This window comes from Ahaetulla prasina, chromosome 2 (assembly GCF_028640845.1).
Source record: "Ahaetulla prasina isolate Xishuangbanna chromosome 2, ASM2864084v1, whole genome shotgun sequence".
In the NCBI taxonomy this organism is placed as follows: domain Eukaryota; kingdom Metazoa; phylum Chordata; class Lepidosauria; order Squamata; family Colubridae; genus Ahaetulla; species Ahaetulla prasina.
In genome coordinates, this window is record NC_080540.1 from 107,485,620 (window position 1) to 107,504,466 (window position 18,847).

An 18,847-nucleotide genomic window follows, 5' to 3' on the forward strand; every position below is an offset into this window, starting at 1 on the left:
GTGGAGACTAGATGTTAACTAGAATGAACCTGAAAGTACAGTATAACTTGCTTTCTTCTAGTTCTTCATGAGGATTACATTAGCTGAAAAAAAATGTGGTATGTTAATAATAGGATCTCTGCTATGGTGCAAATATTTATTTGCAGGAATGCCTTTTGGGTTGGTTTCCTTGCAGATAAATGGAAGTTTTTTGTCATTTGTAAATAAATAAGTCTCTCCTGGCAACCATTTTGTGACTATACCAGCCACATGCTCACAAAATTTCAAATGTGCCCCTGACTTTCAAAGTTTGTTTACTTGTGAATCCTTGTAATAGAAGTGTGGGCTTCCATGTATAAAAATGTAAAGGGGATCTGAACAGACAATGTATAAGTTTTCAGATTGGGTTTTATTAGTTTATGTTGATTATTTGAGACCTTTTGGTTGTTTAAGTGGAAGTTAAAAGAGTTAGTCCTTTTCAAGCTTGTCAACTTCCCTACATAGTTATTTGGAGATGACCCCAGTTCATTAGCTACTACAAAATGGGTGCCCATTTATCTAAGCTTATTAAAAAGCTTGCCATTTAAATGACAGCCATGAGATGTCCTCCCCATGTGACATTTTATTTTTAAAACTCCTTTCTATTTCATTGTGTGAATTCCTCATTTTTAATGGATGCCCTGGATTTTCTATAACCATTTCATTCTACTCTTCTTCTCATTTGTAGAGAATCAACACTCGGGAAGCGCAGCTTTGATCAAGTTCTGACTGTAGAGTTGTGTGGCACTGCAGGTAAGGGCAGAATTTAGATTAAGTGTTCATTATTTAGATGCAAATTTAGAGAAAAGACTGTACCCAAAACTGAAGTATCAGATAGTAATCCCTGTATTTAATCGTTAACATGAAGGAAGAGGAATCTAGGCACCCCTAAATCCTGTTTGATTTTTCCCTTCCTTGAAAAGACAACTGCAGAGCAATGCATCTTTTGAGTGACAAGTATTTTAGAACTGCTGTAGCCATCTTATAAAGGCAAAAGACTGAATATAAAGAGAAGTGCATATCCCCAGATTTGAAGGCTCAGATTCAAATCCCCAGATTTAAAGGCTGTGCGATTTGAAGGCTCAACGAAGGGGTGGGAATGGTTTAAAAAACAGACCTAACTCCTATTATAGTGATGTCTTTTTACTCTCATGGTCCTATATTGAAAGAGTTTTATCCTTTTGCTTCCTTGGGGGAGATAAGGTCTCACACCACCAACTACTCCTCCATACAAGCCTTCGGAAGAGGACCTATATAAGCCAGACATTCACCAGAGACCAGCACAGAAGACTGCTGTCATCACCAGCTCTGAGCCACAACCAATGATCAGTCATAGGCCAATTTCCAGAAAACATCAGAAAAAGCAACCAGTGCGGACAGAATTGTATGCCCACCTGAGTCGGTCTGCTATTCGCCCTGCTCACTCTGAGCAACATGGGGTGTTGAAACGCCCTTTCTCGCGGTCTTTTGGTGATCATGATTATTGCCAAGTCTTGAAACCTGAGTATTCGCTCCAGAGGAAGGTGCTAAGATCTTGGGAGCCCCTGAGCCATATAGAAAGCCAACACAAGAGGCAAGTGCCTGACGTTCCCTATCAGGAGGAAAGCAACAAGAGTTTTGATAAAAGCTCAGTGAAGGAGGGAAGCAAACAGCTGAGGGACCAAGAAATCAGAGCCAGTTTGACCAAACACTTTGGTCTTTTGGACAGTGCCCTGGATGATGGGGAGGAGGCCTTGTTCTTCAAAACTCCTGAATATGATACTGTCTTTGAAGACAGCTGCAGTGAGATTGGTTCTCCATTGGAAGAGGAGGAAGAGGAGGAGGAATACTACATGAGTCCATTGGGTTCCAACAGATGTCTACACAGTAGTGCTCTTTCTAGGACCAATTTGCACTACTGCTCCCGAAACAGATCTGATTCAGAGTCTTCATGCTGCAGAAGTAGGTCTCCAGTCAACCAGCAGGTTTTCAGGTACGTTTCATTTGCAGTCAGTGTTGTTTTGGGGGAAGGGTCTGAGATGGTCGTAGTCAATTGCATTGGTTTGTGTTGCTGATTGCATTGATTCAGAGTAATGCACATTAAAACTTCCTACACTTTAGTTACATTTTAAAACAATGCAGTGCTGTAAGAATGGTGGCCCTTTAGTCAGCCTGGGGATGTATAAAACTACATTTCTAGAAATTTCTCAGGCAGGGTTGTATCTTTTTTCCTTATTCTTGATTTGCCATTGCAGTGTGGGCTATGTCTTATAAGGCTAATCTAAAAGAAAGTGGGCTGAATTCAAAAATCCTGTGAGCAAAGTACAGAAGTGGGAGGAAGTATTTTTTACTGAATTAGTTCCTCCTCCAGTCCTTGAGAATCTACTCCAGAGGATTGACGGACCTATTACAACTCCACCAAAAATAGCCATGGCAGCTGCAAGGGGAATTGGGGGAAATTGCCTTCGTTCCCTGATTTGGGAATACCAACCACTACCAGATAGATAACATTCCTGAATTAGAATGAGATCCTCCATGCATAGAAGGTTTTTGAGAACCAATGGGAAAAAAGAGATACCCTGTTCAGATGGATAGAAATAAATGTAAGATTATTTGTAAAAAGATTTAAGGCCAAAACCACAGTATGACTGTGCCTAAAAAGATTATATCTTCAGATTTTCAAATTATATAATATTTAATCATTTACATTTGCTTACCTCTTTGCTCCAATATTTGGTGGCTGTCTGGCCACCTTTAAAAAAAAACACCCTCTAAATATTTGTGAATCTACAATAACCCATGGTGTTCTTTTACTGATTGTAAAATGGGTGAGGCTGTTCCTGCAAGCAAGGAGTATGTTTCTAGGAATAATTTCCTGATTACGATTCTGATTTCTAAGATTCAAAACAATTGGAATCCATTTGGGTCTGTATTTCTTGTTTTCCAATAGACGTGAAAATGGCAAGCGTTGTCAAGAGAGAAACATGAGCAGCCAGAGACTGATGGAGAAAAAGAGAGAAAAGGCCATTGTGAGTGACCTATGAGCTCTCAATGAGATTTGGGATGAATGAAGTGGAAGTGGTAGGGTTTCCAAACTGATCAGACGATTCCTCTTTCTGAAACACATTTGAATTTTGGGAGAAAGAAATTTCTATTCAAGAAAGGGTAATACAGGAAGTTAGCTGGTTTTCCAAACTCTATTACTCTGTGGAAGTGGAAGTGCATGCTGATGAATGATCGTCCTCCCTCTGCCAAGAAATCAATCTGTTGCCAGTTTCTTCATTTTATTTATTTTTTATTTATTTATTTATTTATTGATCACATTTGTATACCGCCCTATCTCCCGAGGGACTCAGGGCGGTTAACAGGCATATAAAAAGGACATATAAATACAAATTAAAACACAAATAAAAAACTTATTCTAACCAGCCTGATTACCAAAACCAATTAAAATCAATATAAAATTTAAAATTTCAAAAATTTAAAAATCTAAAAAACCTAGTCCAGTCCTGCGCACCTAAATAAGTGTGTTTTAAGCTCACGACGGAAGGTTCTAAGGTCCGAGAGTTGGCGAAGTCCTGGGGGGAGCTCGTTCCAGAGGGCGGGAGCCCCCACAGAGAAGGCCCTTCCCCTGGGCGTCGCCAGACGGCACTGCCTAGCTGACGGCACCCTGAGGAGTCCCCCTCTGTGAGAGCGCACGGTCAGTGAGAGGTATTCGTAGCAGAAGGCGGTCCCGTAAATAGCCCGGCCCTATGCCATGGAGCGCTTTAAAGGTGGTCACCAACACCTTGAAGCGCACCCAGAAGGCCACAGGTAGCCAGTGCAGTCTGCGCAGGATAGGTGTCACCCGGGAGCCACGAGGGGCTCCTTCTATCACCCGCGCAGCCGCATTCTGGACTAACTGCAGTCTCCGGATGCCCTTCAAGGGGAGCCCCATGTAGAGAGCATTGCAGTAATCCAGGCGAGACGTCACGAGGGCGTGAGTGACCGTGCATAGGGCATCCCGGTCCAGAAAGGGGCGCAACTGGCGTACCAGGCGAACCTGGTAAAAAGCTCTCCTGGAGACGGCCGCCAAATGATCTTCAAAGGACAGCCGTTCGTCCAGGAGGACGCCCAAGTTACGCACCCTCTCCGTCGGGGCCAATGACTCGCCCCCAACAGTCAGCCGCGGTTGCAGCTGACTGTACCGGGATGCCGGCATCCACAGCCACTCTGTCTTGGAGGGATTGAGCTTGAGCCTGTTTCTCCCCAATATTCCCTTCCAATATGTTTCTTTTAGATAGTCTTGGCAGAGGGAGAACGATCATTCATCAGCATGCATTTCCACAGAGTAATAGTGTTGGAATCTTGAAAAAGACATAGTATCGTTTAAAAATCATACAAATAAGAGGAAATGTACAGTTGTTGAAGTAAAAAAAAAAACTGCACTTGAGGCTGGTGGTTTGATATTCTGTATATCTTTTATATCAGTCAGACACAGATTCATTTAGCAAATTTAGAGCTCATCTTTCTTCTGTTGGAAAGTTTAAAGAAGTTTAGGTGAGAAAGCCATCTCCTATCGAAATACTGGTTAAAGAAGTTGTCTACCTCATGTCTTCTTGATCATAGATTCCTAGTATTAGTCTTCCTATATAGGCATCCTTCATGTAATTTAAAATGTTAGGAAATGGTTCTTATATGAATGGTTTGACATCCATAAATGATTGATGCCCGTGCAAGCATATGAATCTTTTTGGATCTGCTAATGAATGGGAGGCCTCATCTTGAGGCTGCATTGAAAATCAAAAATGCTTCAGAAATTTGCTCTGGTATGATTTCCTACTCATTCACCAGACCTTGCACTGCAAAACTCTTTTTTCTTTCCTTTAAAAGAAATTGTATGTCAGTTTTAGTTTTAGGTTTTTAGATCACTTTATAGAACAGTTTAAAGCTTCCCAGAAAAAAAGTGACCAGCATTTTTAAGCCAATAATATAACTTAGTAGATTGTCCCGAAGGCCAGAAACTTCCATCAAACATCCATTACTCTGACAGGCTTGGCAAACTTTTAAAAAAACCAACAACAAAAAATTACTTCTGAATTAAATCCTTTTCTAAACTATCCTGTGCATTCATACATTTTCTAATCTACAATTCCTCTTTCTTGGATTTTCCATCCATTCTTTTCACATATCAGGTTCTTTGAAAACTTGAATTGATAGTAAAAAAAATAATTTTCTGACTAATGTGAGTTCAAAACCAAATGGAACAAAAGAGTTTTGGCTATGTTTTATATCTAAAATATAAAAAGGTACTACTTTAATAATAAAGTGGACCTGGAAATATCAAGAATGTATCAGTTTAAAACATTGTAGCAGGATAGGCATGAGCAATTTACTTGTGTCATTAAGAGCCACGGAGAGCCATGGTGATGCAGTGGTTAGAATGCAGTATTGCAGACTAATTCTGCCGACTGCCAGCAATTCGATCCTGACCGGCTCAAGGTTGACTGAGCCTTCCATCCTTATGAGATTGGTAAAATGAGGACCCAGATTGTTTGGGGCAATATGCTGACTCTGTAAACCAGTTACAGAAGGGTATAAAGCACTATGAAGCAATATATAAGTCTAAGTGCTGTTGCTATTAAACAGGGAGAAGGCCGTGTAGTATACATCCAAAATCTTGCCAGCAGTATGAGCTCTAGTGAACTGAAGAAGCAATTTGAAGTGTTTGGAGAGATTGTTGAGTGTTGCATTTTGACCAAGAATAAAAGGTGAGTTTTTCTTATCTCATTATTCACCCTGGCTGAAATCATGAGTATTTGTTAATTAGCTATTTTACTCTATGATTAAAATTAAAATCGGAATTCAAAGTTCAGTAGCTGGATAATTCTTGTTCTTTGGAAAAACATCTTCTCTGAGGAACTTATGAACACAAAGGTTAAGTATTAATTGAACTATTGTACCTATTAAGAAGTAAGTTAAGTAAGTTAAAACTTTTGCTGGTTAAATATGTGTAAGGATTGCAGTGTGAAACTCATTTTTTCCTCAGTTGTATCATATTTGTTTTGGCTAAGAAATTGCCATTAAATTCCCTCATCATTTAATTGTGTAAGGACTAACGCTGCTGTATTGCATAGAACAGAGGTGTCAAACTCCTGGGCCACATGCCGGATGAGTCACACACTGGCCACGTTCACACCCGGGTTAACGAAAGGGACAAAAGTCACAATATGTCACATGATGCCGCTGTGATGATGCGAGTTTGACACCACTGGCAAAGAAGATGCAGCACTTCTTTAAATTTACAATGGATTGCTGCTACTTAGCATATGTGTATGTAATTTAATTGTGCTGTATACAGAAGCAGATTGAATTTGGAGTAGTTCGATCCAAGCTTGAAAGTTTTGGGCTCAAAACTCTGTTTCAAGTGAAAAACAGAGCATTTTAGTTAAAAGATATCCTTTGTGTGTGTATGTCCACATATACAGTTAGTCCTCGAGTTACAATAGTTCATTTTAGTTACTTACAATAGTTCAGGGCCGCGGTGTGGCTCAGGCTTTAAGATAGCCTGTTATTAAACACAGCTGCCTGCAATTACTGCAGGTTCTAGTCCCACCAGGCCCAAGGTCGACTCAGCCTTCCATCCTTTATAAGGTAGGTAAAATGAGGACCCAGATTGTTGGGGGGGCAAAAAGTTGACTTTGTATATAAATATACAAATAGAATGAGACTATTGCCTTATACAATGTAAGCCGCCCTGAGTCTTCGGAGAAGGGCGGGATATAAATGTAAATAAAATAAAAAAAATTTTTAAAAAAATTTAGTGACTGTTTGAACTTACAATGGCACTGGAAAAAGTGGTTTATGACCTTTTTTCACACTCACAACTGTTGCAGCATTTCCATGGTCACATGATCAAAATTTGGCTGCTTAGCAACTGACTCATGACAGTTGCAGTGTCCCAGGGTCACATGATCACCTTTTGCAGACTTCTTACAAGCAAAGAATAGGGAAGCCAGATTCTTTTAACAGTTCTGTTACTAACTGAACAACTGCAGTGGTTCACTCAACAACTATGGCAAGAAAAGTCGTAAAATGAAACAAAACTAACAGCTGTCTTGCTTTAGCAACAGAAATTTTGGGCTGAATTATGGTCATACTCAAGGACTGCCTGTATACTGTACATATATACATGCATAAACTATTTGTTTTAGTGGGTAAATCATTTTTATTCAATGTCTCTTGTCTGTTCAGATTTGTGTTTATATCAATAGGCAAAATAGTAATGTATGTTACGTAGGGGAAGGTCAATGTTTTGTAGTCTAATGGCTGTTAACTATCCTGAGTGGTGTGTAAGTGGAAATAAAAATAATAAATAGCCTGGCTGGAGTGTTCTCTTCCAAGGCAGCTGGGAGATGCCAATGTAATCACTGCAGTTTGATTAATAGACTCTTGGATCCTAATTCCTATAAAGTTTGCATGAGATTTAAACGAGATGCTCTGAGCTCCTGTTGGAGAGACATGGAATAAAAATAATGACAAATAAATAACGCTGCTCTGTTGGCTATGCTGGCATTCCCTCTTTCATTATCCAGGGGAGATAAATACGGTGTCATCACATACCGGTGTTCTGAGCATGCTGCCTTGTCCTTGAAGAATGGTGCTTCTCTGTGGAAAAGAAATGAGCCATTGTTCCAGCTGGCTTATGGCGGCTTTGGACACTTCTTTTGGACCAGATTTACTGATTTGGGTAAGTCAGCAATCATCTTAGCCTGTTTCATCATAACAGATCTAATTTGGCAAGGGTGGTTGTACTGACTTTGATTCATATACTGCAGGGTTTCTAAAACCGTGGCAACTTCACGCTGTGTGGACTTCAATTCCCAGAATTCCCCAGCAGGCATCCCTTTCTTTATTCATTATCAAACAAAATTATATGGCCATCCAATTCACGCACGGTGATCCTGGTATGGATATTAATGATGGTGGACATTAAAAAATCCAAAGTATAAAATCTATGCAATCCCAATTTACATATCTTATTATCTATATTTAATATTTATTTACTATCTGATATTTATTTCTGTTTATTAGCATTGTGCTTCCTTTATACAATCAGAGATAGTGGAGGAGTTTTTCCCCAGCCAGAGATGACTGAATCAGAGCGGTTATCTTGAATCACTCATATATACTAATCAGACTAATCCACTGATTATTTAACTACAGATACTGAATTAACCAGAATTGATTAGATATATGCAACACATTAAGCCATGAGTCAGTGTTTGCAAATAATAATAGCTGGGTTTTGTACCCATACTTTATTAAAACCAAAGAAAGCAGATTAAATATTCCAAGGATTTTTATATTTGCTCATTTTCACAGACCACAAGTGATTTTAATTTATTTTCTTTCATTTTAATTAAAGCCCTCCTCTCCTGAAAGGGGCAGACAGCAACTATTGTAATTGAAGAAAATTTAAATTAATCAACAGTAACCATAAAAAATAGCACACAGTTATGAAATCAAATATAATGCGATCACCCAAAATAGCAATCTGATTAGGGAGAATGAATATCCAATGCAGGCAGTTCTTAACAGCTTCCAGACAGATTGTGGCCAACCCTTTCTCTTGAGAGAGGGTTCGGTTCCCTCAGCTAAATGGGTTGTGGCCCATCATATTTGCTGATCGGCCTCTTCAGAGAAGAGCACAGGGGATATCTCAACAGGCTACTCATGACCATTAAATCCTTCCATTTTAGGAGGAAGTGGAGATTTAGAGGTTTTCCATATGGCTTGGAAACATTAGATGTAATATATATGACAGCTGATCCTCCTTCCTTCCTTCCTTCCTCCCTCCCTCCCTCCCTCCCTCCCTCCCTCCCTCCCTCTCCTTCCTCTTTTTCACAGCATTTATCTTTTCTCTGTAGCAGATTCCAATACAGAAGAGTCCTCTCCAACTCCAGTAAAAAGCAAATATGAGACCATGGATTTTGACAGCCTGCTGCAGGAGGCCCAGGAAAGTCTGCATCGGTAACAGCCTTAACCTTTGAGGAATACCTTAATACCTCAGTCAAGGCACTTCCAATATGTTTACGTTTTCAAGAAATGATTAAATATATAATGAGAGAGAGAGAGAGAGAGAGAGAGAGAGAGACTGCTGACCCTTTAAATTGATGTTTACATTGAACAAGCTGCTTCTGTCTGTGAGTTCCCATGGTGTTGATGTTCCACTGCCACAAGTTAGTATCTCTGCTTCTGATTGGTTGTGTTAGGATGAGCCTGCAAAAGCCTTCTGTCCTCTTCTTGTCCAATCCCCTTTCTCTGACTGGTCCCATTTCCGCCGTGGAGTGGCAGCTGTGTTCACCATAACTTTTATTTCATTTTTGGTCCGTAGTGTGTGATTATGAAATTGTTAATTGTGAATAGAATCAAGATTGTAAACTAATTTTTAATAGAAGAAAGAAATATATACTTATAATGTATTTATGGCTCAGATGTACTGTAATTCAGATTTATTGTACCGCTTCCTTGATTTTTAACTATGCACTGTAATGAGGCACTTGCCCCTCAGCAGATGCAGCCTTTCCAGAATGGTTCCCTTCAGTGAGTGGCTCACCTGAAAACCATAAAAAAATCTGCTTGTCCTTGATTAGCCGGGGGGGTTATTGAATGGCAGTGTGGAATTGCTGTATAAACCATTATTTCCATTTGTCTGGACTAAATGCTGGGATCTCCATTCCTTAATCATTGACTGCATGAGACATGACAAACTGTGATTCTGCAGTCCAAAGCGGGCTCCAAGTATTTTCCTCAGATGGCAAAAGATTAAATCAAGTGAGAAAGGAGAAGGTGACAGGGTACGTTTTTCCCTCTTCCTTCATGCTGACCTGCTTAACCTGTCTTCCCAGCCACGTAAATGATACATGAGAAAAGCCCTGCTAAAGTCCTATCTGAGCAGCATCCTGTTTCCATAGAGCCACCAGATGCTTCTCAGAAACTCACAAGCTGCCCAAGAAAGCAGTTAATCTACTACAAATGGTAATCTAATGTCCATTGGTGCTGAGTTGAGAAGTATGTAACAGCCATTATAACTAGTAGCCATTGGCCTGTTTATTCTACATGTGAAATCTCTTGTGGGACAAAGAAGATTGGAGAGTGAGCCAGAAAATTTAAGGCTCCTAAGCATTAGAGCCCACCATCAGAATAGCCATTGTTTCATGATATCACCATAAAGACACAAATGTAGAACAGTTTATTTAAGTCATATCCCCAGTAGCCTCAGGAACAGGAACAGATTTCTGGCCATCTGGTCATTCAACCAAAGCAAAATCTCTTGCCTGATGGATTACCTGGGTTTGTTTGCAAGACCTAACAGAACAATGGTCAAAAGCACCCTTGCACCTTGACCCAGCGCTCAGCATCAGCAGTGTATCTCCGCCCCACTTTAAATACTGCTCTCTGCCTGAGCAAATCTGAATAAGCCATACTGCATAATATGTAGCCAGTAGCATACAGTAACTGTATTCTTTTATTATTATCATTCTATATGTCTGTCTGCATATTCATTTCTTTTGATTTGCCCACGGCTTAAAACTCTACCCATTGATCAGCTTTTCCTAAATTCAAAACCCAGAGATGTCCAAGAGAAGGGAATCAGCTTTGTGCAACTTAGGTTGATTTAAACAAATGGTTTCTGGAGAAAGAGGCCGTCTGATGAGAATAAATACATGTGGAGACCTCATGCTCATACAGTACACTGTACCAAATGCATCATTTGCCAGATGCAATGCGGCTGCTCTTGTGCTAATTCACATCCAACAAAGGCTAGGGAGACACTAAATAAGCAATAGGAACATCAAGAGAGCACTTTCGAGTGGGGACCAAATAGCATTGCTAAGTCCTCCATCAGTCACCATATTCTTATTCTGTTCTTCACAAAGATGAGACCGATGGGGTTCAACCATCCCATTTAGATAAAATACAACAGCCTTAATTCTGTCCGTAGTTAGATTCTCTTCCCTTTAAGGTCTTTTTAGCATCAGCATGTATTTGATTTGGAATCAAAAGGACAAAAACATCCTGATTCTGGCCTAATCCATGCTATTTGTCTGAATAGTCCCCCATTCCCTTGATAAGGAGTGTACATATCAAAAGCACCATAAGATCAAGGAATTTCTTATCCCATCCTGAATGTTTATTTCTGGGATGCGGATGGTGATCTGGAGCTTTCATAATAACAAACCTGATTTCATATGGCAGCTAATATAATTTCCATGCTACTTGCAAAATTCACTGTCACAATGTTTTGGCTAACAACGTCACTTTTAACATCTCTGTTTAGGAACTTATTAAAGGATTACAAGGCCATTAAGATCTTCTTGTGATCAGTCCAGAACAAAGTCTGGCCAAGATGAAGTATCTGCTATTGACAAGTGCCTCATTGTAGCTTTGCCTTTTCTGTCCTAGTATTTCCTTACCACAATGATGTTTACATGTGATTGCTATAGAGCTTACTGTAGAATGTACATAGTGACACATTTAGGGTGGGTAGGACTGTCCTGTCCTGTGCTGTACTGATGTTTTCAGAGAACAATCAAACAACAACAAAAAATAATAATAACCACCCCAGCAACTAGTAAGTGGAATTCTTCCATCTCCTGGCTTGATTACAAAAGATATCAAAAAGTTCAGAACTAGATTTGGTCAGAGAGATGGAAAATGCATCAAATTTTAAGTGTGTTGAAAGTGTTGAATGCAGGTGGAAAGAAAGAGTTAAAACAGTCCTTCTGTTATTTGGAAGGTGCTGCTTCTAGCCCAAACTTGCTTGCAAACGTGGCTTATCTGCTTTTATATCTCAAGTTAATTTTCAGAAGCTGGAATTGCCAGTGATATTAGGGCATGCAAGACACGCTCTTTGAATGGAAGGAAGATCCTGTAATGCACATAGCCTCTCGATCCTAGCTGTAGGGAGAGGTGCAATAAGTGATCTTTGTTTTGCCTGAAGCCTATAAAAATATATTTTTTGTGCGAGAAACTTCACTAGGACTTTATGCAATATGCACGTATGTGCACAAATGCACACATGAATGAGAGGAAGACAATGGGGCATTGAGCCCTTCAGCATCTGCAAGTTCAGCAGTGTTGAATGTAGAACCTGAGTGGGATGGTTTGCAAAGCACGCACATTTGTCCTGGTTACAGCATATCAATACCCGCAGTTTATGCTAATTGCTATTGGAAGCACAGCTAGTTTGCATCACCCACACAGGGAGCAATGTGTGAAAATCCTTTGTTCATATTTATTCTTACGATGACTTGGGAAGTTGTAGTGTGTTGACAGAAGAATTTTAGGCAAACTCCTGGATCAGAGTACAGGAAGAACAAATGCTGTCCCAAACCTTTTAAAGCAGAGAGTTATACCAAAGTTTGTATGAATAAATAAGTACAATGCATTAAACTTTTGGTATGTAGAACACTCATCTACAGTGCTCCATAAATATTGTAAAGAGTAATTATGAAAAGCTATTGAAGAATGGCCAAGTTCCATGTGACAAAGGAAGTGATAAGATCAAATGTATAAAATGTCCACTTGTATACTCCTGTCTCTGAATATCAGAGTACCTGAATAATAGACTTGTGATCCACTAAAGCAAACTCAAAACTGAATTCTGTCTCCTGATTTTGCTCCTTACCTAGGAGTGTGAGAGATCCCATAGACTTGGATAGGCAACTGATAATTTTTGGTTAATTGGTGGGTCAACAAATCTACAGTACAACATGAGCCTTTTTTTCATGCAGTAAGATAACTATTTGTTTTCCTTAGGATAAGGAATTAAGATGAGCTTTATATCTTGCTCCAGCCATCCTTGCTGCTAATGTGTTCTGGCAGACTCCTCTAAGGGCAGTTATAGCCAGCACATTTTGATTCTCCAAGGCTAAAAATGACTGTATGCTGGCTCTCCGCTTAGGGGATTCATTTCTGAAGGCATCGTGTTCTTTGCCCCTTTTATAAAGAGTTTGCTGCTGGGGTCCTTTCTGCAAAGTTTGCCTAACTTTCTTCTGCCCTTGTTTTAATTATATGCATAATGCCAACACCCCTATGTTCATGGGGCAGGCCTAGCCATAACGATGAGCAACAGAACAAATCAAGATCTTGTGAGAACACATGAGAAACCAAATAAAGAAGAATCAACTGTCCAGGGTTTTTCGGAACAAAAGGGTGTATTAAGAAAGGCAATCATGAGGGAGACATTTATTTTTTTAAACAAAACTATATATGTTTGTAGATGTGTGTGTGTGTATGAGAGAGAGAAAGAGAAAAAAAATCCCTCCTAATTTTCTTTTATATTTTTTTATTTTTTTTGGGAAAATCAGGAGAAATACCTTAAGGATAGGAATAAGTCACAAGCCATTTATTTTCTCTTGGTCCTTTAATAACGATTGCTTTATGTGAAACACAAGTCAATACTGAAAAGTCAACTGAAAACTTTGGCAGAAGTAAGACAGCAGTGTTGTAAAGAGACTGCACAAGAAGAACTGGATTCTGTGTCTTATTTTCACTGCCAGTTATTCGAACAGTTGTCTTGTTTTCCCTCTGACCTATTCTACCTCCATAAAACTGGTATCGGCTTTGTCTTTGTTTTTGTGGTGAACACTCAGTTTTCTCAGTAGCCCATTCAAAAAGCCATACAGGAGTCGGTATGAGTGTGTGCATGGCTGTGTTTAATATGGCATTAATTTACTATATGAAAATAGGAAGCAGTTTAGCATTTCCTCAGTTTATTTTTACAAGATAGTCCATGTGTGATATTCTTTACCAATGAAAGCATAACAAGCCCCATTTTCATTTCCATGTTTTTTGAATTTTTCGCAAAGAGCTATTTCTTTGTCATTTGTGCAATTTGACTTTTTTTTTTAAATAAATCCCTAAAATATATCACTGATACCCATATAGCATTTGGGAACACCCCTTCCATATTTTTGTGTATGATTTCAGGTACCTCTTTGTTCTGAAGAAGGTGTTCACCCTCCTTATCAAAAACAACGAGGGGCTTATTATGCATTCTGCATTGTATTTCTGATTAGCCGAAGAACATGGCCTAACAGTGAGCAGCTGCAAAAGGGTATTACTAATTTATTCTAAGACAAATGCTATAAGAATGTAATATATATATATATAAAAAGATGTTTTAGGGCATATGTTGAGCAAAATGGCTTAGATGTCAAAGCCAGTGTGGGAGTTAACTTGATGAATTGAACTTCCCTATTATCCTTACGCAGGTAGTCCTTAATAGTTCGTTTAGTGATCGTTTGAAGTTACAATGGTACTGGAAAAAGCGACTCATGACCATTTTTCACCCTTCTGACCATTGCAGCAGCCTCATGGTCACGTGAACAAAATTCAGATGCTTGGCAACTGACTCGTATTTATGACGGTTGCAGTACAACCGGTTGACAAGCAAAATCAATGGGGAAGTCAAATTCACTTAACAACTGTGTTAGTAACTTTTAACAACTGCAGTGATTCATTTAACAACTGTGGCAGGAAAGGTTGTAAAATGGGGCAAAACTCACTTAACTGTCTCACTTAGCAACCTAAACTTTGGGCTCAATAATGGTCGTAAATCAAGGACTTCCTTTATTGGAAACCAATAAAGTCAGTTTTGGGAAGAATGTCAGTGAATATTAGGCCAGGTTTTAAATGTCCCGGGTGTAATATTTAAATCTCACTTATGCAAATCTCTGTTATTAAATGCATCACCTTGTCACGCTTAAGATTCAGCCCAGGTCATCCTGAAAGCACGCCCGTATTATCTGCATCAATCCTAGGTTCATTTGTCTATGAGAATCATGCATCAAGTCAGCCTATGAACCATTGTGTGCAGAAAGCTGTACAGAAGTAGGAGCTGACCCATTTTTCGGTTGCATTGCCATTGCTGCAGGCTTCTCAAATCATTTGGCAGCTTTGGAAAAGACTAGACCTCTCCATCTGCACAGAACTCTGCATGCATCAAAATGCAACCGGACCAGTTCAAAAGGTGCTGCATTTTGAGGAGGGTCATAGCACCACTGAAAAGCAGATTTCTTATAATAGGCTTTTTTCTTTTCTTTTTCCCATTTCCTCATGTGTATGATACCGATTGCAAGACAAACCACTGGAAAGACTGATTTTAGTACATACAGGAGTTGGTGCTTTAGGAAGCATTATTTCACACAAAGATGGAATTCATGCCCCTCTTTGCCATGTGTGTTTATGTATGGATGTGAGGCAGAGCGTGTGAAGGAGGCTAAATTGATGCATTTTTTAGAGAAAGGTGTAAGAATTTCACCTAAAAGAGGGGCACATTTGCTATATGTTATTTATAATGAAATTATAAAATAAAGATTTTACTGAGGGTTGGTTTTTTTTCTTTTCTTTTTTTCTGGAGAACACTGCTAATAATTAGAAGGGCCCAATTCTGCCATGTTTTTACAGGTATTAACTAAGTGGTAACTTACTTCTGAGTAAGTAAAAGGCAGCAGAATTGACCCCTTTGTAATTTATACAATCAAGTTTTTAGTTTGGTGTTTTAAAAGAGTAGTAGAAGATTTTAATATTTCACTTATTTTCTCCCCCCCCCCAGTCGTATTCTGTTTTGTCCTTATTTATGTAATATACTTTAACCTTAATTGGCATACATTTTATGCCTTTCTTTTGTTATTGTCATTTTTTAAATAAATATTTCTTTCTAGTGTGATTTCAACGTCAACCTTCTAAATAAGAGAATGTTTTCTTGTATTTTTACATTGTCAGATTCTATAGTTTCGTAGATGATTTAACCAAATTGCTCAATGTATTCTCTATATCTATCTAGTGAGTATATAAAAGTTCTATTTTAAATTATGTAAATACTTCAGAACTGGCTTCTTTTTGAGACTCCCCCATTGCGGAGTTAATTGTTTACATCACAAAGACTGTAGAATCTCTACATTCATGTACTGTAAATAGTGAAGTGATCTGCCTATAAATAAATAAACCATAACAAATATACCATAAAGTTCATTGTGTTTAGTCTGATTTTCATTCTGTGTGGAATTGTACCTATGCTCAATAAGTGGTTCAAGTCACGAATTTCTGTGTTGGTTAAGCTACAACCTGTGGTTTGCAACAAAAATTTATTATACTTGCCTATACAGAGCTACACAATAATAATAATAATAATATCAGAGTTGGAAGGGACCTTGGAGGACCTTCTAGTCCAACCCCCTGCCCAGGCAGGAAACCCTACACCATTTCAGACAAATGGCTATCCAACATTTTCTTAAAAATTTCCAGTGTTGGAGCATTTACAACTTCTGCAGGCAAGTTGTTCCACTGATTAATTGTTCTAACGGTCATCAAATTTCTCCTTAGTTCTAAGTTGCATCTCTCCTTGATTAGTTTCCACGCATTGCTTCTTGTTCTACCCTCAGGTGATTTGGAGAATAGTTTGACTCCCTCTTCTTTGTGGCAATCGCTGAGATATTGGAACACTGCTATCCTGTCTCCCCAGTCCTTCTTTTCATTAAACTAGACATACCCAGTTCCTGCAACCGTTCTTCATATGTTTTAGCCTCCAGTCCCCTAATCATCTTCATTGCTCTTCTCTGCACTCTTTCTAGAGTCTCAACATCCTTTTTACATCAAGAGTTATATAGCTCCAGTATGTTCAGTAGAACTTACTCTCAGTAAGTATAATGCATATAAATTAGATATGCAATCTTTTGAAGATTAACTGCTTAATTTTAAGGCCTATGGTTACCCTGACTTTGCTATCCAATTAAATGTTTTTATGTTGAGAATTTTTACTTTAGTGACATGTGAGAATCACTGCTTAATTGTCAGTTTATCAGAATACATATTAATTACACTCAAAATGTTGATTTACCTCCAGTCTCTTTTCTTTCATCATTTCTGTTTTTGACAACTTAATAATAGGGCTTATGTTACAGCTTCACACTGTTGTTGATGATAAAAGATATAGGCCTGCAGGCCTTCTAATCACCCTAAGAAATTAGTGAAATGTTGCTGATCCTGTCAGATGCATTTTTTATAAATGTGGTTTTTGAAGATTTATTGGTTCACAGATCCTGAAGCAGTGGGCTATTCTGACATCCTCTCCAGTTAGTTATATTACAGCCTAGAACTATAGATGAATTGGATTACCCCCTAACTCAAACACTTTCAGTTGTTCTGCACATTCCTATGGAGTCCTTAACTTCCTGGGTTCTCCTTTACCTGGGACATTTAAATTCTTGAATGATAGGTGTAATCAGGTAAATAGGACTTAATTATTTTGCCCCTTTAAATACTTTTTAATTTTGTTTAAAAATTTAATTCTAAAAATTTAGTTCTAACATTTTAATATTAGAGTTATGCTGTTTTTAAATGTTGATGTTTAATTGTATATTGTCCAGAGTCTCTTTGAAATGTGAATGAATGAATAAATAAATAAATTCTATAATGGTAAATAGGGCAGGGATCTTTCTGGGATTATTACTCTTACTGCAAATATGCAAAAATGTTCTTCATACCATAGAGACTTGGTAAAATATTGACAAACAAACCTCAAGGCATCTGTTCCTGGAACATGCTGCATGTTGATTTTAGGTCACAAAGGAGAGAAGTGACAAGTTTGAAGAAAGGTTATTTCAAGTACCTAACACCAGAATGCACAGAGTAAAAACTTTAAAACCCTTATGGAAAAATGACAGCATTTCTCCATAATGTATTATTTTAGAATGCATGGATTGATACTTTCCAGTTGACCCTATATTGCTGATACAACAATGAGGGAATAGTATCTCCACAAGGGAAACTTGATGATACCCTTGGATGTGACTTTAAATCACTTGGATGTGCCTATATATCCACCAGGAATCTAGTTATAAATCCTCCCCACTGTTTTTGCTGTAGCAATCAAGAATCTGAGGTAACACACAACCAGTTTAAACTCTTTTTTTTCTCCTCACAGTAGCACCAAGAAGCAATCTTTAATTCATTACTTTTTTCTGACAATTGGAATCCATTTTTACAAAAAAGTTAGATAGACAATATGGTGACTATGATCACTCACCTTCATGTCCATTTTTCCTTCCCCAAATGGCTTTATATCTATCAATCGATCAATCGATAGATATATAGAGAGATATACATATAAATATACATAGAGAGAGATAGATGATTGGAAAATATTATTACTGTATCTTCTGATTTAGGGATGTTTTCCTGATCGTCATCCTTGAGAAGGCACTCTTCTCAAAAAAATAGCAATTAAAGTGAATATAACAATATCCGTTCCTAGTTTTGATAGTGTTCAATCAATCAATTGTGGATCCCTGTAGGGAAAGTCCCTTCTAAGCATCTTCCCTAAATAGCATTCTGAATCCAGTGTACTAACTTCCAGACAAAGCCTAGCAAAAAACTTTAGAATAAGGGCATGCAGTCTTGGTAGTCCCAAAAGCGAGGCCTTCTGTACTGTTAACTGAGGTATTTTCTATATACCTACAGCAGCCCTAAGGACTGTGTTTCTCTTCAGGCAGCTCTGTCTATGCTTGAAATTGATATATAGTAACCAAAAGTAAATAAGTCATGGGGTTTGAGAAGTTTCAACATTTCTCCTTCTCTCTTGCCCCTTTCCCAGGATATTATTAGGGATATTGCATTGTTTCTGAAATTCTGCTCATTATGCAAACATTAAAAACCTATGGTTCTTCTAAAGCAGGGGTCTCCAACCTTGGTCCCTTTAAGACTTGTGGACTTCAACACTCAGAAGCTGGCTGAGGAACTCTGGGACTTGAAGTCCACAAGTCTTAAAGGGACCAAGGTTGGAGACCCCTGTTCTAAAGGG

General features: G+C 38.5%; 1 protein-coding gene across 7 annotated transcripts in view; it reads left to right on the forward strand.

The window, feature by feature from the left end:
- Positions 1–13,892, forward strand: part of PPARGC1B (PPARG coactivator 1 beta) — a 159,895-nt gene extending 146,003 nt beyond the window's left edge. For 2 of the 7 annotated variants that reach the window (XM_058173386.1, XM_058173387.1), the window contains exons 7-12: positions 707–771; positions 1,222–1,990; positions 2,948–3,026; positions 5,626–5,747; positions 7,572–7,726; positions 8,907–13,892. In XM_058173386.1, the coding sequence (XP_058029369.1) occupies positions 707–771; positions 1,222–1,990; positions 2,948–3,026; positions 5,626–5,747; positions 7,572–7,726; positions 8,907–9,013 (1,297 nt within the window). In that variant the 3' untranslated portion in view covers positions 9,014–13,892. Of the gene's footprint in view, positions 1–706; positions 772–1,221; positions 1,991–2,947; positions 3,027–5,625; positions 5,748–7,571; positions 7,727–8,906 lie in introns of those variants that run through there. The other 5 variants (XM_058173388.1, XM_058173389.1, XM_058173392.1 and 2 more) reach the window with 4 other exon arrangements.
- The last annotated feature ends 4,955 nt before the right edge of the window (positions 13,893–18,847 follow it).